At 39.5% G+C, this 23,774-nt stretch overlaps 1 protein-coding gene across 2 annotated transcripts in view; it reads right to left on the bottom strand.

Moving 5' to 3' along the window:
• The window catches only part of LOC106093221 (C-1-tetrahydrofolate synthase, cytoplasmic), a 47,602-nt gene that overhangs the window by 14,192 nt on the left and 9,636 nt on the right, over positions 1-23,774 (bottom strand). Inside the window, exons 1-3 of one of the 2 annotated variants that reach the window (XM_013260241.2) lie at positions 10,334-10,369; positions 10,168-10,236; positions 9,881-10,091 (exon numbers count right to left, since the gene is read on the bottom strand). In XM_013260241.2, coding sequence (XP_013115695.1) covers positions 9,881-10,091; positions 10,168-10,208 — 252 coding nt within the window. In that variant the 5' untranslated portion in view covers positions 10,209-10,236; positions 10,334-10,369. Of the gene's footprint in view, positions 1-9,880; positions 10,092-10,167; positions 10,237-10,333; positions 10,370-23,774 lie in introns of those variants that run through there. The other variant, XM_059363435.1, reaches the window with a different exon arrangement.

Raw genomic sequence — 23,774 nt, forward strand, 5'->3', positions numbered from 1 at the left:
CCATGACCCTAAATCGGAGGATCGGTCTATATGGCAGCTATATCCATATCTAGACCGATCTGGGCCAAATTAACGAAAGATGTCGAAGGCCCAACACATCCCGCTGTCCTAAATTTCAGCAAAATCGGATAATAAATGTGGCTTTTATGTACGCAAGACTCTAAATCGGAGGATCGGTCTATATGACAGCTATATATGCAAATCCGGACTCATCTGAGCCAAATTGACGAGAGATGTCGAAGGACCTAACACAACTCGCTGTCCCAAACTTCAGCTAAATCGGGTAATAAATGTGGCTTTTATGGCCCTAAGACCCTAAATCGGCGAATCGGTCTATATGGGAGCTATATCAAGATATAGTCCGATATAGCCCATCTTTGAACTTAACCTGCTTATGGATAAAAAAAAAAAGAATCTGTGCAAAGTTTCAGCTCAATATCTCTTTTTTTAAAGACGGTAACGTGATTTCAACAGACAGACGGACAGACGGACGGACATATGAGAACTACTATCAGAAACAAAGGAATATTAAAAACGGACCCCCCAACGTTGACGACCCACGCAAACGAAAAAAAAAACATGATTTGCGGATCTGCAACTGGAATGTCCGCACTCTTTATAGATAAGGTGCAGTATACGAGCTGGCGGATGTATTAGAGAAGTACAAGGCAGATATTTCCGCCCTACAGGAAATGCGATGGACTGGGAATGCGGTCACTACAACACCAAACCAGAATGAGGTCCAAGTAGCAGTGACCCGATTAAAGAACAACAAGCAGCAGGAGCCGACGAGTTACCCGTTGAACTATTTAAGACCGAAGGCGGCACGCTGATAAGGCGTATGCATCAGCTTATCTGCGCAATCTGGCTAGAAGAACGCCTAGCCGATGATTGGAACCTCAGCATACTGTGTTCCGTACACAAGAAAGGGGACAAGGCGGAATGTGCCAACTACAGAGATATAAGTCTCCTCCCCATCGCATACCGGATACTCTCGAGCGTACTGTGTGAAAGATTAAAACCTAAAGTCAATGAGATAATTGGGCCCTATCAATGCGGCTTTAGACCTGGCAAATCCACCCTGGACCAGATATTCACACTGCGGCAAGTCCTGAAAAAGACCCGAGAAGGACAAATCAACACCTACCATCTCTTTGTAGACTACAAAGCCGCTTTCGATACCCCTTTATGTTCAAAGGTATTTCAAGCCATGCCTGAGTTTGGTATCCCTGCCAAATTAATAAGACTCTGCAGGACCACACTTGCTGATACGCGTTCCTCAGTAAGAATAGGAAAGAATATCTCCGAACCATTCAATACCAAACGAGGTTTCAGACAAGGATATCCTGCTGGAGAAGATTATCTCGAATAATGTTAATAGATATGGCACACTAATCACACAAGAAAACACATGCTACTCGCCTATGCCGACGACATCAACATCATAGGTCCGTCACCGGAAGTAGTAACTGCAGCCTTTGAAAGAATCGAAAGAGAGTCAGTGAAAATGGGTCTGGCAGTAAATGGAGATAAAACGATTCAACTCCCAAAACGCCTTGTTCAACCGAGCAGATACAAAAATGGAGAAATTTGGGAACCACAACTTTGAGATAGACAGTAACTTTATCTATCTCGGCACCGCCGTAACCGAAACGAATGACACCAGTTTTGAGATAAAGCGAAGAATAATACAGACAAACATCTGCTACTTTGGACTAAGTAAGCAGTTTAGAAACAAGGCCACCCCTCGACAGATGAACATTACACTATACAAGACACTGATACTACCCGTGTTGTTATATGGCTCTGAGACATCGGTATTTGTGAAAGCAGATGAGGCAATGCTTGGAGTTTTTGAGAGAAAGTTTCTTTGTAAAATATATGGACAAGTTTGCGTTAATGGAGAATTAATGTATGACGGTGATAGCATAGTTACACGCATCAAAATATAACGGGTGCGTTGGCTAGGTCATGTTGTCAGAATGGATGAAGATGCTCCAGCAAAGAAGTCTTTTGAAGGTAAACACGGTGATACACACAAACCGGGAAGACCAAAAGCCCAATGGAAAGATCAATTGGTGGGAGACATCGAGAGTGCTTGGAACGCTATTCTACGTTCGGCTAGTGGAACAAATGTTCTGTCATAGCCAATTAAAGTAAAGTAAAGCTTATGAATCTAGTCTTCTTAAAGAGCCCTGTTCAAATTCAGATGTGTGCATTACAACTTACTCTAGTTGGAATGGTTGCAAAGCACCGTGATCCATTTGACATCTCCCACTGATGATTTTTCTTGGTCGAAAATGCTTCTAGCAACAACACACTTTTTGCTGACTTCTATATGTTTTTTATACCCTCCACCATAGGATGGGGGTATACAAATTTCATCATTCTGTTTGTAACTCCTCGAAATATTCGTCTAAGACCCCATAAAGTATATATATTTTTGATCATCATGACATTTTATGTCGAACAAACCATGTCCGTCCGTCCGTCTGTCTGTCGAAAGCACGCTAACTTTCGAAGGAGTAAAGTTTGCACAAATACTTCTTATTAGTGTAGGTCGGTAGGGATTGTAAATGAGCTATATCGTCCTACGTTTTGATATAGCTGCCATATAAACCGATCTGGGATCTTGGCTTCTTGAGACGCTAGAGAGCACAACTCTTATCCGATTGGGCTAAAATTTTACATGAGGTGTTTTATCATGACTTCCAAGAACTGTGCTGAGTATAGTTGAAATCGGTCCATAACCTGATATAGATGTTATTTAAACCTATCTGGGGTCTTAAATTCTTGAGCGTCTAGAGTGCGCCATTCCTATCCGATTTGGCTGAAATTTTGCACGACGTGTTTTGTTATAGCTTTCAACAACTGTCATAAGAATAGTTCAAATCGGTCCACATCTGGGGCCTTGACTTCTTAAGCCACTAGAGGAAGCAATTGTTATCTGATTTAGCTGAAATTTTGCATGAGGTATTTTGTTATGACTTTCCAGAACTGTGCTAAGAATAGTTCAAATCGATCCATAACCTGATATAGCTGCCATATAAACCGATCTGGGGTCTTGACTTCTTGAGCCTCTACAGGGAGCAATTTTTATGCAATTTGGCTGAAATATTGCATGACGTGTTTTGTTATGACTTCCAACAACTGCATTAAGAATGGTTCAAATCGGTTCATAACCATATATAGCTGCCATATAAACCGATCTGGGGTCTTGACTTCTTGAGCCACTAAAGGAAGCAATTATTATCCGATTTAGCTGAAATTTTCCATGAAGTGTTTTGTTATAGCTTTCAACAACTGTGCTAAGAATAATTCAAATCGGTATATAACCTGAAGTAATTGCGGATTTTTTAAAAGAAAGTAAATGCATTTTTAATAAAACTTGGAATGAACTTTAATCAAATATACTTTTTTACACTTTTTTTCTAAAGCAAGCGAAAAAAGTAACAGCTGATAACTGACAGAAGAAAGAATGCAATTAGAGAGTCACAAGCTGTGAAAAAATTTGTCAACGCCGACTATATGAAAAATCCGCAATTACTTTTTGGGCAACCAATAGTATAGCAAAAAACATTAAAATGTCAGCAAAAGTGTGTTGTTGCTAGAGCAAATTTTTCTTGGTCTAAAATGAAATCCCGATACGGGAAACCAGTCAAGTGAGGAATTGTAGACTGTTGATCGGTTACTCGCTATTTCGATTGATTGCAAAAAAATTAATTTTTATCATAAGTTTGGATTGGCTACTCATGAGTTCATCGACTTGTGGATTCCCTGTTACCCTCTGGTAACCAGGGCTCCACATAAACTTTTATAATAATAGTTCATACATAGTTCTACTTGTCGATGCACCACAATTTGACAATTATCATAATTAACGTCATAAGACTAATCAAATTTCGATCATAATCGATCTTACTCTTGAAAACATTTGTATAAATTATTTTAATTCCTATTTGCAAACAATGAAGGAGGAAGAGAGAGAGAGAGAGCGAGAGCGAGTGAGGGAGAAAATTTTTGAACGTCAACAAGTACTAATGCCAACGACAATGTGCTTGCTAGTCGCTATGTCCAATCATAGGCGACCCAGGGTCAAACATTATCTCCGGCAAAATAGTCAACAAAAACACAATCAAATCAATGGCCATGCCGTTATCATTAAAAACCGGGCATCCAGCAGGAATCAGGTGATTAGCGTAAACAAAAGTCATATGTACTTTATGGCCTTCATGCAAAGATATTATTTTCGGCAAAACAGTCCTAAGCAGACAAATTAGAAAAAGCTTTTTAAACTAAATTTGTTATTCCGTTTGACACATATTAAAATATTCACCTCTGACTCTTAAAAGTATTATATGTATGTTTATATTTGGTGGTCGTAGAATTCTAAGACAATCTAGCCATGCCTGGATGTCGATGTGACTACATATCTATCACAATGCCACAGATTTTATAATTTTCTATATAATCACAAAATATAGGTTAGCAGTTTAAAGATCCGAACATTTTAGTTTAGTTGTGTCGCTCGCCTATGGCATCTGAAAACCATTAATGTAACCTTATTGGCCTCTTATAAAGAGATTGGTCGATTAGTGCTGAACTATGAAACTGTAGAAAGCAAAAAGTTTTGGCCAAATTCCATCTATATATTTGACATGATATGGCGTAGCCTAACTCATATTAGAAGGGTTAAAAATTCTATGCACTTAAACATAGAGTCTAACGTATATAGTTAACTAGCAGGACAGGGCCCTCTCCGCTGCGCCTTCTTGAACTCTCTAATATCTATTTAGGGTGAAGACACTTCGCCCTGAGTGTGGATATCGTGCTACTGTATCCTAGGTCCGCCTATGGCGCTGAACGCCTGCGTTCGAATCCTGGCGGAACTTCGGACAAAATTTAAAGCGGTTGTTATCCCCTCTCGTGCTGGCAACATTTGCGAGGTACCATCCCATGCATGGTCATGTAAAAAATTCTCCCCAAAGAGGTGTCGCATTGCGGCACACCGTACGGACTCGGCTATAAAAAGGTTCCTTATTGTTGATAAACTCAACTTGAATCGAAAAACACTTATTGATGTTTGAAAAGTTTGCCCCTGCTCGGTTCCTGGGAAAATTTTTACTCTACTCCCAAATGCCTTTCTTTTGAGCCCCATATTACTGCATTGGTAAATATTTCGGGTTTAGGGGGTATTTCGGGGGTGGTCACTTGGCCATCAAAGTAAATATAAGATTCGTGCTCTACTTTCAGAAACATTTCGTATGAGTCCCATAATGGCATGATCGGTAAATAAGTTGTGTTTGAAGGTGGGGTGGACCCCAGGGTCTTTGTCCCAAAAATGAATATAAATTTCCCGAAAATCAATAAATATCCACCCCAAATAGCTTTTATATAATTGGGAGGTATTTTGGGGTGGAGTGGGTTTTGGGCTGTCCCCGCGACACCCGTCCCCAACAATAGAAACCATGTTTTGTTTTTTGGTGATTGTTAGAGTGCAAAAAATCACATTACCAATCCCCTAAATCTGGTATTTTTTGAAATCAGGGTAATAGTGCTTTTTAGGGTAGACATTTCGACTCAAATATTCTCCATATTGTTATAGTCAGAAATAAAGTTCAGTTTAAGGGATGATTTAGGGCGTACCCCCAAAATTGGATATCAATTTTGTTTTTTACTCAAAAATACCTTTCATTTGAGTCCCATATTGACGTAATGGGTCAATTAATCTATTCGACGTATTTTTCGGAGGAAAAGAGCCACGTTGACTTGAACGCAAGTTTTAATGTCATATTTTTAATCTACTCCCAAAATATCTATCATTTGAACCCTATATAGCCATGGTCGGCAGATATGCCCATTTGGGGGTATTTGGGAGTGAAGCGACCTCCCATTACTTGGACCCAATTTTTATGCCATATTTGTAATCTACTGCCGGATACTTTTCATTTGAGTCCCATATTGACATTAACTTCGAATATATCTGTTTAAAGTAGTTTTGGGGCGGGCCCTCTGGGTACCATATTCGTTTTCTGGTCTCCAATACCTTTCAATGAAAGAAAATTAAAAAAAAATAAAATCGGTTCATCCAAGTATCATATAGTCCTAATGGGTCTAATGGCGTTTATGATGGGTGGCGTGACCTCCTACACTTCGATCTGATTTTGTATGCCAGATTCGAAATCTACTCCCGAATACCTATTATTTGAGCCCCATATTGAAATGAACGTCCAATATGTCTGTTCGTATTCTACTCTCCAATACCTTTCATTTGATACCGTTATTGTCCCTATCGGTCCACTTTTGATTTTGGGCAGATTCGTTATCTACCCACGCATACTTTTCATTTGATACCCATATTGTCCTTATCGGTTCCCTTTAGGGGCTCAAGATGTAAATTAGGGAGATCGATTCATATGTTTAAAACGTCGTTGTACAAAATCAGCCAAATCGGATAATAATTGCGACCTGTAGAGGCTCAAGAAGTCAAGATCCCAGATCGGTGTATATGGCAGCTATATCAGGTTTCACTTCCAGTGAAAAATACATACCTTATGCCACATAGCAGCCATATCGAAATACATATGTTCCGATTTGGACCAACTACTTATTGTTCAATTGAGTATAACTAAGTATTGGTCTTTTTAGTAGCTGTATCTAAAAATAAATCGATCTGAACCATATACGACACGGACGTCGAAAAACCTAACATAAGTCACTGTGTCAAATTTCAGTGAAATCGGATTATAAATGCGCCTTTTATGGGGTCAAAACTTTAAATCGAAATATCGGTCTATATGGCAGCTATATCCAAATCTGGACCGATTTCGGCCAAGTTGCAGAAAAATTTCGAAGAGCCTAACGCAACTCACTGTCCCAAATTACGCCGACATCGGACAATATATGAGCCCAAAACCTTAAATCGAGAGATCGGTTAATATGGCAGCTATATTCAAATCTGGACCGATCTGAGCCAAATTGAAGAAGGATATCGAAGGGCCTAACACAACTCACTGCCCCAAACTACGTCGACATCGGACAGTAAATGCGACTTTTATGGGCCCAAAACCTCAAATCGAGAGTTCGGTCTATATGGCAGCTATATCCAAATCTGGACCAATCTGTGCCATATTGCAGAAGTATGTCGAGGGGCTTAACACAACTCACTGTCCCAAATTTTGGCGATATCGGACAATAAATGCGCCTTTTATGGGCCCATAACCTTAAATAGAGAGATCGGTCAATATGACAGCTATATCCAAATGTGGGCCGATCTGTGCCATATTGAATCTAACCCAACTCACTGTTCCCAAAATCTTAAATCGAGAGATCGGTCTATATGACAGCTATATCCAAATCTGGATCGATCTGGGCAAATTGAAGAAGGATGTTGAAGGGCCTAACATAACTCACTGTCCCAAATTTCAGCCAATTTGGATAATAAATGTATTGTAGACAGATAGGCAGACGGACGGACATGGCTAGATCGCCGTACTTGGCACAGTTGTTGAAAGTCAAAACACTACATTATCAATTTCAACAAAAATGGACCAAAATTGCGGCTTGTAAGGGCTTAAGAAGTCAAAGCGAGAGATCGGTTTATATGGGAGCTATATCTAAATCTGACCCGATATGGCCTATTTGCAATCCCGAGTGACCTACATTAATATAAAGTATCTGTGCAAAATTTCAAGCGGCTAGCTTTACGCGTTCAACCTTTATCGCGATTTCGACAGACGGACGGACATGGCTAGATCAACTCAGAACGTTGAGACGATCAAGAATATATATGCTTTATGGGGTCTTAAACGAATATTTCGAGGTGTTACAAAGGGGATGACTTGATAGTATATCCCCATCCTATGGTGGTGGGTATACAATAGCCTAAAAATTTAACAATTTTTGTATTTAAAACAGCGGATTTTGTCTGCTGATTTAGCTGACCGAGATGTTTGCTAATAGAATAGCTCTATGTTTGCTGAAACAGCAAAAGCGTCTGCCATCTCATTTTCAGCAGACAAAAACTGCAGTTTTAGCAAACATGTTTGCTCTATTGAATAAACAACTTGGTTGAGTGTAAGAATAGCAGCTAAAGTACAGACCTATATAAACCATACAATTTTTGTACCCCGTTCATACAATTTTTATACCCACCACCGAAGGATGGGGTATATTCATTTTGTCATTCCGTTTGCGAAATATTCCGAAATATCCATTTCCGACCCTATAAAGTATATATACTCTTGATCAGCGTAAAATTCTAAGACGATCAAGCCATATCCGTCCGTCTGTCTATTAAAATCACCCTATAGTCTTTAATAGAGATATTGAGCTAAAACTTTGCACAGGTTCTTTTTTTGTCCATAAGCAGGTTAAGATCGAAGATGGTCTATATCGAAATAATCTTGATATAGCCCCCATATAGACTGACCTGCCGATTTAGGGTCTTAGGCCCATAAAAGCCACATTCATTATCCGACTTTGCTGAAATTTGGGACAGTGAGTTGTGTTAAGCCCTTCGACATCCTTCTTCAATTTGGCCCAGATCGGTCCAGATTTGGGTATAGCTGCCATATAGACCGATCTATCGATTTAAGGTTATAGGCCCATAAAAGGCGCAATTATTGTCCGATTTCGCCGAAATTTGGTGAGTTAAGTTAAGCCTTTCTGCAATGTGGCACAGATCTATTCAGATTTGGATATAGCTGCCATATAGTCCGATCTCTAGATTTAAGGTTTTGAGCCCACTAAAAGGCCATTTATTTCGGATGTCGCCGAAATTTGAAACAGTGAGTTGTGTTAGGACCGACATTCGACATTCTTCTTCAACTTGGCCCAGATCTGTCCAGATTTGAATATAGCTGTCATATAGACCGATCTCCCGATTTAAGCTTTGGGGCCCATAAAAGGCGCATTTATTGTCCGATGTCGCCGAAATTTGGGACAGTTGTGTTAGGCCTTTCGACATTCTTCTTCAATTTGGCTCAGATTGGCCCAGATTTGGATATAGCTGCGATATAAGGTATTGGGCCATAAAAGGCTTTGGGGCCGATTTAAGGTTTTGGACCGTAAAAGGCGCATTTATTGTCCGATTTCGCCGAAATTTGGGACAGTGAGTTGTGTTAGGCTCTTTGACATTTTTCTGCAACTGGGCTTAAATCGATTCACATTTGGATATAGATGCCAAATAGACCGATATCTTGGTTTAAAGTCTTGACCCATAAACTGTAAAAAAGTGACTAATGTTAGGCTTTTCGACATCTGTGTCGTATATGGTTCAGATCTGTTTATTTTTAGACATAGCTACTAAAAAGATAATATTTTGCTATACACAATTGAACAAAGACTTGTACTTATTAGTATTAGGTCCAAATCACTTTGGGCATAAGATATGCATTTTTCACCGGATTTTGACGAAAGGTGGTTTACATATATACCCGAGGTGGTGGGTATCCAAAGTTCGACCCGGCCGAACATAACGCCTTTTTACTTGTTTCTTCTAACATTGACTTCATAATTAATTTAATTTTCCGCAAACAAAAGACTTCTTAGCAGTCAGCCTACTGCTCTGAAATTGCAGAATACAGCAGTAGCAGCAAAATTAACTACTTATATGCAGCAGACAGTGTTTGCTATTCTCAGCAAACTTTTTTTCTATGAGTGTAGAGATTCAATCAATTTCGGTGTATTATTCCATGACATATCGTGTGTTAATTTCTAAGACCCGCAACGAACAATACATGTTTTCTTCATAAGAGTTTATGTGGAATGAAATAGCCTCAATAATGCACCTACGTATTTGATAAGATTTCAAATGCCAATAGGTAAATTAAGGTCAAGGGTAAATTACAAACTATTGCATAATGTATTAGATACCAACCTTGTCCAAGAGTTCAATTTCCGTTATGGTTCTGGGCAATTGCACATGTTGAGCAGCGATGCCAATTTCTTTGGCCGCTTTGATTTTCATGCGAATGTAGACATTGGAGTCTTCGCGTCCACCAACTTGTACGATACATAGACCGGGAGCAAAATTGGGCAAATCTCTCTGAATGTCAAACACTTTGCGCTTAAGCGTTTCACGAATTTCACTAAAATCAGGAATCACAATAAAATAAATTTAATTTGCTTTTACTTTTAATTTTTAACATGCTAACGGAAACTCACTTTGCAACTTGAGTACCGGATATCAACTTGGCCACAGACATATTTTCGGTCGGTTTGGTTTCAAAGTCACTGTTTTTGTAAAAAAAATATGAAAAAATTATATTAAAAAAATTTTATTTTAATATTAAATTAAATGGCTTTTGATTTAAGAAGAAACTAAACTAACGTCTTAACTGTAGCTAATGCAAAAGAAAATTGAGTCGAATTTTCCAATTTCCCAATCGCAGGAATTTAAGATTTTATTTTTGATTTGATTGCTTGTTGTTGCTATCAAAATTCATGCAAAAAGATTATCAGTTTGTTTTACAATTTGTTTTTCCTATTTCTCGGGGTCAAGAATGTAAAAAAGGTGTGTATAATAGAGTGCTTCGACTTTTGTGGAATTTCAATCCAACAAAAAGTTAAGCATAACAAACCAGTAAAGATGGGCAAAAGTCGGGCGGTGCCGACTGTATAATACCCTAAACATACCCTATAAGTACAATGTGGGACCTATATCGAATTCTGAACCAATTTTGATGGACCTCGGCGAGCAAATATGTTTAAACTGTAAAAACTACGGTTGACAGATGACAACATTATGGCAAATTACCCAAAATCGGACGAACATATATATGGGAGCTATATCTACTTCTGAAACGATTTCGAGAAAAACTTCTCAGATAATGTAGTAGTCGTCGAGGAAAGATTGGTCAAACATTGCGCTTGCAGTGGCTCTTGGGGTGAAAATCTGGCCATATACATATATGACAGCTATATCTAAATCTTGGCAGATTTCTATAAAATTCACCAGTTATATTGAGAGACATAACAAAATCCTTCCAGCAAAATTTCGACAGAATCGGTTAACAAATGAACACTTTTTTGCAATATTTCTCAAAATCGGACGAACATATATATAAGAGCTATACCTAAATCCGAACCGGTTTCGAGCAAACTCCTCAGATACTGTGGCAGTCTCAGATACTGAGAGCTATATCTAAATCTGAACCGATTTCCATGAAATTCACCAGTAATATTGAGAGTCAAGAGAAAATCCCTGCTGCCAAAATATGACGAACATATATATGGGAGCTATATCTACTTCTGAACCGATTTCGAGAAAAACTTCTCAGATAATGTTGTAGTCGTCGAGGAAAGATTGGTCAAACATTGCGCTTGCAGTGGCTCTTGGTTTGAAAATCTGGCCATATACATATATGACAGCTATATCTAAATCTGGGCAGATTTCTATAAAATTCACCAGTTATATTGAGAGTCATAACAAAATCCTTCCAGCAAAAATTTCGACAGAATCGGTTAACAAATGAACACTTTTTTGCAATATGTCTCAAAATCAGACGAACATATATATAAGAGCTATACCTAAATCCGAACCGGTTTCGAGCAAACTCCTCAGATACTGTGGCAGTCTCAGATACTGAGAGCTATATCTAAATCTGAACCGATTTCCATGAAATTCACCAGTAATATTGAGAGTCAAGAGAAAATCCCTGCTGCCAAATTTCGAGAAAATCGGTTTACAAATGACCATTTTATTGCATTATTACTGAAAATCGGAGCTATATCTAAATCTGAACCGATTTTAACAACACTCTATTTATATTGTGAGAGTCGTAAAAAAATCCTTCCTGCCAAACTTCGGGAGAGAATCGTTTACCAAATGACCATTTTATTGCATTATTACTGAAAATCGGACGAACATATATATGGGAGCTACATCCAGATCTGAACCGATTTTTTCCAATTTCAATCGGCTTCGTTTCTAGGCCGAAAAACATGCCTGTACCAAATTTTAAGACGGTCGGATGAAAACTGCGACCTGTACTTTGTACACAAATTAATATGGACAGACGAACAGACAGACGGACATAGCTAAATCGAATCAGAAAGTGATTCTGAGTCGATCGGTATACTAATCAATGGGTCTATCTCTCATCCTTTTGGGTGTTACAAACTAATTCACTAAGTTATAATACCCTGCACCAAAGTAGTGGTGTAGGGTATAAAAATCGCTTCCGGGCAAATTGGAAAATTTGTACTAAATTTCGTAAACGCCAAAGAATTGTTTAAAAAATTTTACGTATTTGTTGCGCCTTAAAAAACATGGAATATAAACCGCATGAGCAGAATAAGGTGAAAGAAGCAGTAACCAATATAGGGAATATTAAGGCTGCAGGAGCCGACGTGTTGCCAGCTGACATATTTAAGACACTGACAATGCATCAGTTTGTTTGAATTATCTGTCTACACGAAAAAAAAAATAAAAAGTTGGAATAACTTTGTGACATACATATTTTTGTGCCATTTTTATAGTAACTGTATAATATTTCCCTCCAGTGTTGAGCGCTTATCGTGAATTTGCCACTAAACCACCACCTAAGGATAACTGCCATATATACCGATCTCTCGATTAAACGTCTTGTGCTGAATGTTGAGACGGCGACTTGTGCAGTTCAATACGATGCAGATCGGTCGAGATTAAGGTTAAGGTTTTAGGCTCATGAAAGGTGAATTTATTAACATATTTCGCTGAAATTTTGAACAATGAGTTGCGTTAGGCTCCTAGATATCTCTGTTCAATATGGCACAGATCAGTCCAGATTTGGATATAGCTGCGATATATTCTCCAGATTTTAATTCTTGAGATCATAAAACCATGTTTATTATTTAATTTCGCTGAAATTTGACACAGTGGGCTATGTTAGGCTCTTCGACGTTCGTGTTCAATATGGTCTACATCGGTCTATACTTGGATATAGCTAACCGACACCGTTTCGATGTACCGACATGTACCGATCTACCGATTTAAGTTCTTAGGCCCATAAAAGGTCAATTTTTTTGAAATATGGTGAAGATCGGACTATATTTAGATATAGCTGCTATGGGTTCATAAAGGTGGTTAATGTATATATCCGAGGTGGTGGGTACCCAAAGTTCGACCCGCCTGAACTTTTGCCTTTTTACTTGTTATACCCACCACCATAGGATAGGGGTATATTCATTTAGTCATTCCGTTTGCAACACATCGTAATATCAATTTCCAACCCTACAAAGTATATATATTTCGGATCGTCGTAAAATTTTAAGACGATTTAACGATGTCCGTGTGTCTGTCCGCCCGTCTGTTGTAATCACTCTACAGCCTTTAAAAATTTAGATATTGAGCTGAAATTTGACACAGATACGTCTTTTTGATGCACGCTGGCTAAGTTTTTGAACGGGCCAAATCGGACCATATTTGGATATAGCTGCTATATAGACCGATCTGCCGATAAAGGGTCTAATGGCCATAAATGCTTTATTTTTTATCCGATTTCGCTTAAATTTGAAACAGTGAGTTGTTTTAGGCCTCCAGACACCTGACCCAAATATGGTTCAGATCGGACTATATTCTGATATAGCTGCCATATAGACCGATCTGCCGATAAAGGGTCTGATACCCATAAAAGCTTTATTTTTTAACAGATTTCGCTTAAATTTGAAACATTGAGTAACAGAGGACTCAAATATGGTTAAGATCAGACTATATTTAGATATAAAGGGTGATTTTTTTGAGGTTAGGATTTTCATGCATTAGTATTTGACAGATCACGTGGGATTTCAGACATGGTGTCAAAGAGAAAGATGCTCAGTATGCTTTGACATTTCATCATGAATAGACTTACTAACGAGCAACGCTTGCAAATCATTGAATTTTATTACCAAAATCAGTGTTCGGTTCGAAATGTGTTAAAATTTTGACAAATTTTGTTCAGCGATGAGGCTCATTTCTGGTTGAATGGCTACGTAAATAAGCAAAATTGCCGCATTTGGAGGGAAGAGCAACCAGAAGCCGTTCAAGAACTGCCCATGCATCCCGAAAAATGCACTGTTTGGTGTGGTTTGTACGCTGGTGGAATCATTGGACCGTATTTTTTCAAAGATGCTGTTGGACGCAACGTTACGGTGAATGAACACATTTCGAACCGAACACTGATTTTGGTAATAAAATTCAATGATTTGCAAGCGTTGCTCGTTAGTAAGTCTATTTATGATGAAATGTCAAAGCATACTGAGCATCTTTCTCTTTGACACCATGTCTGAAATCCCACGTGATCTGTCAAATACTAATGCATTAAAATCCTAACCTCAAAAAAATCACCCTTTAGCTGCCATATAAACCGGATCGGACTATATTTAGATATAGCTGCCCTATAGACCGATCTCCTGATAAGGGTCTGAAGCTTATAAAATCCCTATTTATTGTATTATCCGATTTCGTTGAAATTTGAAACGACATCCGCCCCAAATATGGTTTGGATCGGACTATATTTAGATATAGCTGCTATATAGACTGATCTCCCGATAAAGGGTCTAAAGCCCATACAAGCATTATTTTTGATCCAATTTCACTGAAACTTGAAACAGTGAGTATCCGCTATCCGACCCAAATATGGTAAAAATAGGACTGTATTTAGATATAGCTGTCATATAGACCGATATGCCGGTTAGGTTAAGGGTCTGAAGCTCATAAAAGCTTTATTTGTTACCCGATTTTGTTGAAATTTGAAATACAAAATTCAACAGTTACTTATATTTATAAGACCACACAATGTCCGTGCCGAATTTGGGTGCATAAGTTATCCAATTTCCATCGAATTGTGACGTAAGGGGGTTTACATATTTACCCGAGGTACTGGGTATCCAAAGTTCGGCCCGGCCGAACTTAATGCCTTTTTACTTGTTATATATAAGAAAATTAAGAGCTTAGGTGCAAAAGTTGTTTCTATAGGAAGTCATTTGGTATTGGAAAAAATTGGGTCATCAACAAAATTTGTAAAAGCATATCTTGTTATCTCGTTTTTAAGAAAAAAACGTGTCGAAGAAAAAATTTCCTAAATTTGAAATTTTCCATAAATATTTCCTGTTAGTGTAGATCGTTTGCGATTGTAGATAGGCAAAATTGATCCATATATACCATTGGCTGTTATGTCCAATTTTCGAAAAACAAATTTCCTAAATTTGAAATTTTCCACAAATATTTCCAGTTAGTATAGGGCATTTTGGTAAATAAAACAAACCAATTATTTCCAAAAACTTTTCAGCTGTCTTGGTAAGCAGTCTAATGTACAAACGTATGTATGTCCAAAATTAAGGCACATTAGTTACCAAATTCAAAGATAAGTACTTTTAGGAGATAAGGTGCATACATGTTGACGGGTCGCAAGTAAAGCAGCCCACTATAATAAACAAAATTTGAACTTGACAAAAGGTCCAACATTACTTGTTATCGATATATAAATTCAATGATTGTCAGTACAACAGACAAATTATGTTGAAATACTCCAAATATCTTATATTTTGCATTAAACTCCTTATTTATTACTTTTACATTCCAAGTCATATTGAATAAAAGATTGGGAGCTATTTTGAATGCATATGAATGTTGTGTTTTTGGTAAAATCGCTGCAGATTTGGATAATGTCTCAGTATAATTCCAGATATTTTTTTTAATGTAACTGGTTGGAGATTACAGATGTGCCATATAGGAAGGCTAGTCTTTTAAATGAGAACTGGAAAGTCGAATTATCTTTTTTGTGAGATTTTTCAGCCATTATCAAAAAGTAATCACAGTTAACAAGTAAAAAGGCATTAAGTTCGGCCGGACCGAACTTTGGATACCCACCACCTCGGGCATATATGAAAGCCCCCTTTCGGCACAATCCAGTGAAAATTGGATAACTTATGCAACCAAATTCGGCACGGACATTGAGTGGTCTAATAAATATAAGTCACTTTTGAATTTTGTATTTCAAATTTCAACAAAATCGGGTAATAAATGCAGCTTTTTTGAGCTTAAGACCCTTAATCGGCATATCGGTCTATATGATAGCTATATCTAAATACAGTCCGATCCGAACCATATTTGGGGCGGATGTAAATAGCGAAATCGGATAAAAAATAAAGTTTTATGGGCTTCAGACCCTTTATCGGCAGATCCGTCTATATGGCAGCTATATCTAAATATAGTCCGACCTCGGATATCGAGAGACTCAAATCAACTCACGGTTTAAAATTTGAGCGAAATCGGGTACAAAATAAAACGTTTATGGGCTTCAGACCCTTTATCGGCAGATCGGTCTATATGGCAGCTATTTCTAAATATAGTCCGACCTGATTCATATTTGTGTCCTATGCTGGGAGGCCTAAAGCTATTCACTGTTTCAAATTTCAGCGAAATCGGGTAATAAATAAAGTTTTTATGGGCTACAGACTCTTTATCGGCAGATCGGTCTATATGACAGCTATATCTAAATATATTCCGATCTGAACCATATTTGTGTCCTATGTTGGGAGGCCTAAAGCTATTCACTGTTTTAAATTTCAGCGAAATCGGTTAAAAAAATAAAGCATTTATGGTCATTAGACCCTTTATCGATAGATCGGTCTATATGGCAGCTATATCTAAATATGTTCCGATCTGGACCATATTCGGGTCAGATGTCGGGAGGCCGTAAACTACACACTGTCTCAAATTCCAGCGAAATCGGATAAAAAATAAAGCTTTTATGGTCTTCAGACCCTTTATCGGCAGCTCGGTCTATATAGCAGCTATATCCAAATATGGTCCAATTTGGCCCGTTCAAGTACTTAACCAGCGTGCATTAAAAAGACGTGTCTGTGCCAAATTTCAGCTCAATATCTCAATTTTTTTTAGCCTGTAGAGTGATTAGAACAGACGGACGGACAGACGGATAGATGGGCAGACACACGGACATCGTTAAATCGTCTTTGAATTTTACGACGATCCAAAATATATACACTATGTAGGGTCGGGAATTGATATTACGATGTGTTGCAAACGGAATGACTAAATAAATATACCCCCTATCCTACGGTGGTGGTTATAAAAATCGAACCACAAATGAACCTTTTGCAACACAAACACAATTTCGTAGTATTGCCAATATTAGGTTGCCGGATATTTTAAGCTCCTGATATCATATTGGCATGATATCCAATTATCGGATGCCATTTTTTTTTTATATTATTTGAAAAACATCTTAGCCTCCATGAATTGCAGATTTCATGACGATGCCACTATCCGCTTAAAAATTACACCTTTTTTGTCTCATAGAAATGTGAGCCAGTTTGTTTTAATGGTACTATGGATATATTGTAGTTAGCTACACCTAATCGAGTTTAGAAAAAAGCATTCGACGCTCCCAAACAAAATTTTATCTGTAGCGTTTGGAGCAAAGATAGCACGGAAGGTTATCTCCACATAAAGTTAACACTAAGGATTTTCTAGGTGCTCAGAGTAAAGCTTTTCCAACATTTGGGTATAGCGATGCACTTTAGTCATTTATGGTACACAATTAACAATACTATTACTTATAACTCTAATCTCAGCAAGTGCTAAGATTCTGATTCCGATTTTGTATATCTCTTTAAAAATGTGAATTGCATATTAAAAAATACATGGGTAAACGAAACTTTGGAACAAATTCCCATACGCCCATCACAATTTAATTGATCTCCTTCATGTAATAAATTCCTAAACTGATGTCAATGATTATTTAGCGAACAAATTCAAAATACAACATAATGTAAATGTTGTATACTGCTCCTTAATCTTTTTAAACTTACCCCATTTTAAATTTTGGTAATGAAATATATTCAGAGTACTAATCACTACGCACTATCGCCAGATACTGTATGTGCTAAGTGAATGCCATTTTTCCAAAGCACTCGATGAAAAAGTTGGCGGGAACTTGATAGCAAAAGCTCTTCTATGCTAATTATTAATAACGTATTGACGTTATTTATTGACTGTAGTATTTCGCCAATTACTCCCTTGCATCTTTGGCTACAACGAAATTAATGCTAATTTTGGCACAAGATTTAGTGTAAATATCGATGCAAATCCATCATATTCATTGCAAAGAAAATTTAATAAAGGTCCATCAAGTAGCTTGAATATCAAAGATCTTAATCCAAACATCGAGCTTATTTGAACACGCTCAGAAAAAAAAATCAGCTTTTAATACAAAGTATTGACTTATAAAATTTGTCAAACAAGTTGTTAATTGCTTTAATAATTTTTTTTAACAAGTATTAGGGTGCTAAGTTTGGCCGGGCCGAATCTTACATATCCTCCACCATTGATCGCATTTGTCGAGTTCTATGCGCGGTATCTCTTTTTAGACAAACATAGAGTATTGAATAAGAACTGTTATGCTATTGGAGCTATATCAAGTTATAGTCCGATTCGGACCATAAATGAATGCTGAACATTGTAGAAGTCATTGTGTAGTATTTCAGTTCATTCGGATAAGAATTGCGCCTTGTAGGGGCTCAAGAAGCAAAATCGAGAGATAGGTTTATATGGGAGCTGTATCAAGCTATTGATCGATCGACCATATTAGACAGGTATGTTGAAGGTCATGAGAGAAGCCGTTGTACAAAATTTCAGCCAAATCGGATGAGAATTGCGCTCTCTAGAGGTTCAAGAAGTCAAGATCCAAGATCGGTTTATATGGCAGCTATATCAGGTTCTATACCGATTAACGCCGTACTTAGTTATTGGAAGTCATAACAAAACACCTCATGCAAAATTTCAGCCAAATCGGATGAAAATTGCGCGCTCTATTGGCTTAAGAAGTCAAGATCCAAGATCGGTTTATATGACAGCTATACCAGATTATGAACCGATTTAAATCATACTTAGGAAGTGATACCAAAACTCTACGTGCAAAATTTCAGTTAAATCGGACGAGAATTGCGCCTTCTAGAGGATCAAGAAGTCAAGACCCAAGATCGGTTTATATGGCAGCTATATCAAAACATGGACCGATATGACCCATTTACAATACTCCTTCGAAAGTTAGCGTGCTTTCGACAGACAGACGAACGGACATGGTTAGATCGACAGATCTCCTTCTTGCTTCCTTTCAGTAATAGCCTCGTCTTCTCACGATCTGGATCCACCCATAGGATTTTCGCCGTTCTACCGACCGTTTCGCTGTTCCACAATGTTGCATGCGCATTCGTCGCCCATTCCCTTAACTCAGACTGTGTGAACCCGAAAGGCTTCGGGTTAACCAAGTTTATTTACGGAAGTCCTCTGGCCTTCACCGCCAAATCGTCTGACCTTTCATTTCCACTTACACCGTTATGGCCCGGCACCCAAACGATGCGGATTTTCCCATCCTCAGAGAAGGCGTTAATCTCCTTTTAACACTCTACAGAGTTCCGCACAAGTTCAAAAATCCGATCGTTAACCAGATCCTCTACTTGGGACCGATGAACTGGTGGAATCCTACCGGATGCACAGCCCATATTGATGACTGAATAAGTCAGCTCATCTCTGTTGTGCTTCCTTGCACTCTGCACTCTGGCGTAAGAGGGCAGCTCCTTACCATTCTCAGCGACCATCTTCCCCTTCCATGATGGCTGTGGCCTTTTCGAAGTCACAGTCCTCCATGAAGACTCAGGGGCCGTGCGCACTTCCTTCGTTCCTGTTCCAACTTTGTCCACCTCCACAGGACACAGTCTGGAGTCTCCATTGCGGGATGGCTGGCTTGGTTTTCCCAAAGTACTTGAAAGCGGGGAGCTCTTTTTCTTCTTCAGTATTTTAGCAGTGTTATGCTCTTCGGGAGATTCTTTGATTCTGATTCTTTTTCCAGCTTCCATAGTAGTGCTTGGAATGTCAGTTCTAACCCTTTCAGCATCCTGCACTTTTGCCCGAGTACGCTGCCGGTACATACTCCTCTGTCTCCTTCGTTATGCACAGGATCGCGAGCAAAACCATCGCGCACTTCTGCTGTCATCCCGATGCCTTATCTCTCGATTCGGCTGCGATGACTGTTTCATTGACACAGTCGCTGTCTGAATCCGAGTCACAAACACCACCTTTACTTAAAGGCTGGGGACGAACTGAGCATTCTTCTAGTTTATCCGTCTCTTCCTCATTTATTAGTCTGACGACTAGTTGTGCGCTTGAAGCATTACTCTCGACTACAGGTGCCAAGGCACCCACACCTATAGGAGGGGAGGACAACACGCAGATGTTGAGTCTTTGGAGTCCATTTCTAGCCTACTCCAAAATGCTTTAAAATTTTTTCGTAATAGGTAGTACCTATTCCGAGATACGAATATATAGTTATTTTTTCTTTGAGGAAAACAGCTACCTTTGTTAATAGGATTAGGGAGGAGGTATTAGATGTGACGATATGTTCGGAAAATCTAACCGATAAGATTCAGGATTTGAGGGTCTCCATGGAACACTCTTTCTCTGACCATCGCTACATTAGGTTTAGAATAGCACAGCCAGCGCCGTATCCGATAAGCTTCCGGAATAAGTTGAAAACCAATTGGACAAAACACGGAAGGCTACTCAGAAGAAGACTTGGGTAAGATAATTTATATTCTCCAAGCATAGAAGACATTGACGAAAATGTCAACAGGATTACGACTGCACTGATGGGGTCCTTCGAAGATAGTTGTCCTCTTCGGGAAAGGAAATCAGGTCAAGAAAAACCCTGGATGACCGGGGAGATTCGCAATATTGGGAATGAGGTCCGCAAACTTTTTAACAGAGCACGTCGCAAAAAAGCGGACGTTTATTGGGATGTGTATTACACATGGCTCAAGGAATACAATAAGATTACCAGAGCGGCAAAACGTGCCTCCTGGAAGCTTTTCTGCTAACAGATCGATAGCGTTAATGACGCCGCCAAGATAGAAAGTTTCTCTTAAAAACCCCATGTCCAAACTGAAACTTTAGTAGACGACATGGGAGTGAGAGCGGAAACAACGAGGGACATGTTGAGGCTTTTGATGAATGACGTTGATCGAAGGTTTATAATTACGGAATTTATGGTGAAGGAATCCTTGAGGAACTTCAAACCATTTAAGTTACCCGGACCTGATAAAATATATCCGGCGTTACTACAGAAAGAGGCAGACTATCTGGCGCCTCGTATGGCCAACATTTTCACAGCGTGCCTAGGACTTGCATATACTGGCAGGAGGCAAGGGTGGTGTTTATACCCAAGCCCAAAGGCCTACAGACCCATAAGCATTTACCTTTACGTCCTTTCTACTCAAAACCATGGAACGTATTGTGGACACTATGTTAAAGAGTAGGACATCCAGCGAACTGCTAAAATACAAACAGCATGTGTATGTCAAGGGAAGGTCGTTGGAGACTACCCTGCACGACGTTGTGCCTAAAATAGAAGAATCTATCGATGCCAAAACGTACACACTGGCGGTGCGCATTTACATCGAGGGGGCTATTAACAATGTGCAGACCGACACACTGATCCAATCCTTAAACCAGTACCGGGTGGACCCGGTCCTTAGAGACTTTATAAACCATATGCTAAGAAACAGGTGGATAAATTGTGTGTCCCATGGCATAAATATAAGGGAGAAAGTGGCACAGGGCACGCCACAGGGGGCATTTTATCGCCACTCCTAAGGGTGGCCACCATAAATGGCCTATTACGGATGCTGACTGAGGAGGGATTTGAAACCGCTATGCAGACGATGTTATAATACTTCTTAGGGGTAAGGATCTGAACAAGCTATGCAGAAGGGCCGAAAGGGTCTTGCATATGGCATATGACTGGGCTAGACCCAGAGATTGAGACCTCTTAACCCAGAGAATTCTAGATATCCGACCCATTGACATACAGATTAATTGTGAGGCAGCCACTGCGGCTTTGAGACTTAAGGCGATGGGAGAATGGATTAAGGATGGAAGCAGCTCATACCATCGCAGTATAATCGAGGCGACGAAAGGAAACCTGGAAGCAAGGGAAGAGGTTTCCGATCGGATACCTGAGATGAACCATGAAGTCGAGTGCCAGGCACAGCTGCCGTCGGCACCACTAGGGCAATAACAACCAGAACGTTAAGATCACGAACAGTCTTGCAGTGTAAGAAGGAGGTTAACGCCTTCTCTGGGGATGGCAAAATCCGCATCGTTTGGGTGCCGGGCCATAACGGAGTAAGGGGAAATGAAAGGGCAGACGATTTGGCGGTGAAGGCCAGAGGACTGGCGTCAATAAACTTGGTTAACCCGAAGCCTTTCGGTCGACGCAGACCGAGTTAAGGGAGTGGGCGACGAATGCGCATGCAACATTTTGGAACAGCGAAACGGTAGGTAGGACGGCGAAATCCTATGATCCCAGATCGTGAAAAGACGAGGCTATTACTGAAAGGAAGTAAGAAGGAGGTCAGTATAGCTATTGGTATCATAAAGGTACCAATAAAATCGGTTCGGTAAGTGATATCATGTATAGGGCTTGCGGGGAAGATGATGAGACGTTGGAGCATTTCCTTTGTCATTGCCTGGCTTTCGCGTCTAACAGATACCGGCACTTAGGTGGAGCAACAATACCAGACATGAACCAACTTGGAGGAGTGGTATTGAAAAACAATTAAGGATTTTGTAAGTAGCAAGGAATTCCGAGCTTAAAATTTTCTTTTTTGAGGTTACTTCATAGTTCATAGAGCGCACAACAAGCCCATTTCTGGCTAGGTGTATGTCCATAGTGGCATGGGGCGGATTAATATCTGCAACCTCTTTTCAACCTAGCCTAACCTAGGCAAGCTGTGGTCTCCTATTAAGTCACTTTCGTTCCCCGGTAGACGACGACTGATCCGAAGACATGCGCCAGGTTGTTCAACCGTCAATTTATTGTGCATCGCGAGAGTGAAAGGGAAGGAGGATAGGCAGCCATCACAATTTTTCGTGGGCGAAGTTACGAATGTCATCCGTGGCGACAAATCAATGTCATCCGTGGCCCTGACAGAATCTCTACTCTGATGCTGAAGAATCTGGATCTACCTGGAGTTGAGTACCTTACTACTGTCCTCAACTTGTCTTTGAACACTCTTATAGTCCCCGATGTCTGGAAAATGGGCTGGGTCGCGAATTATCTGTGTGGTATATCTGGCACTGTTTAACTCCTACCTATCTTCCATTGTAATGAGTGAATGTAGTCCTTGGAGAACAACCGCCTCATACTGCACCTGTAGAAATTTACCTCCCCCGGCTAACCAGAGTTGTTCTGGCTCATTTACGTTCCGGCAGATGCAGCCGCCTTAACTCCAACAGAGCAAGGATTGATGCCGACGTGCAAGATGTATGTCCCGATTGTGGCCAGGGACCACACGACACACGCCACCTGCTTAACTGCCCAGCTAGACCCACTCGACTAAGACCCAGCTAGACCCACTCGACTCAGACCCCTGGACGCACTCCATCTTAGTTGCATAGTTCCTGGATCTGGACACTCAACAACAAACTGCTACAACGACGTCAGTTTTAAGATAAAGCGAAGAATAGTACTGGCAAACAGATGCGACTAAGTATGCAGTTTAGAAACAAGGGCACCTCTCGACATACGAAGATAATAACACTATAATTTTGCAGATATCTTGGGCATAAAAACATTTTCCAAACATTTTTTGACGATTTTGTATATAAACCTGACCATCTGATCTCATAAAATCGGAATTTAGTTATATAAAGCCGCTATATAGACCGATCTCCAGACCTAAAGCCTTGAGGCAATAAATTGGTCAGTTTTCATCCGATTGCAATGAAA

The sequence above is a fragment of the Stomoxys calcitrans genome, chromosome 2, assembly GCF_963082655.1.
Source record: "Stomoxys calcitrans chromosome 2, idStoCalc2.1, whole genome shotgun sequence".
Lineage (NCBI taxonomy): Eukaryota > Metazoa > Arthropoda > Insecta > Diptera > Muscidae > Stomoxys > Stomoxys calcitrans.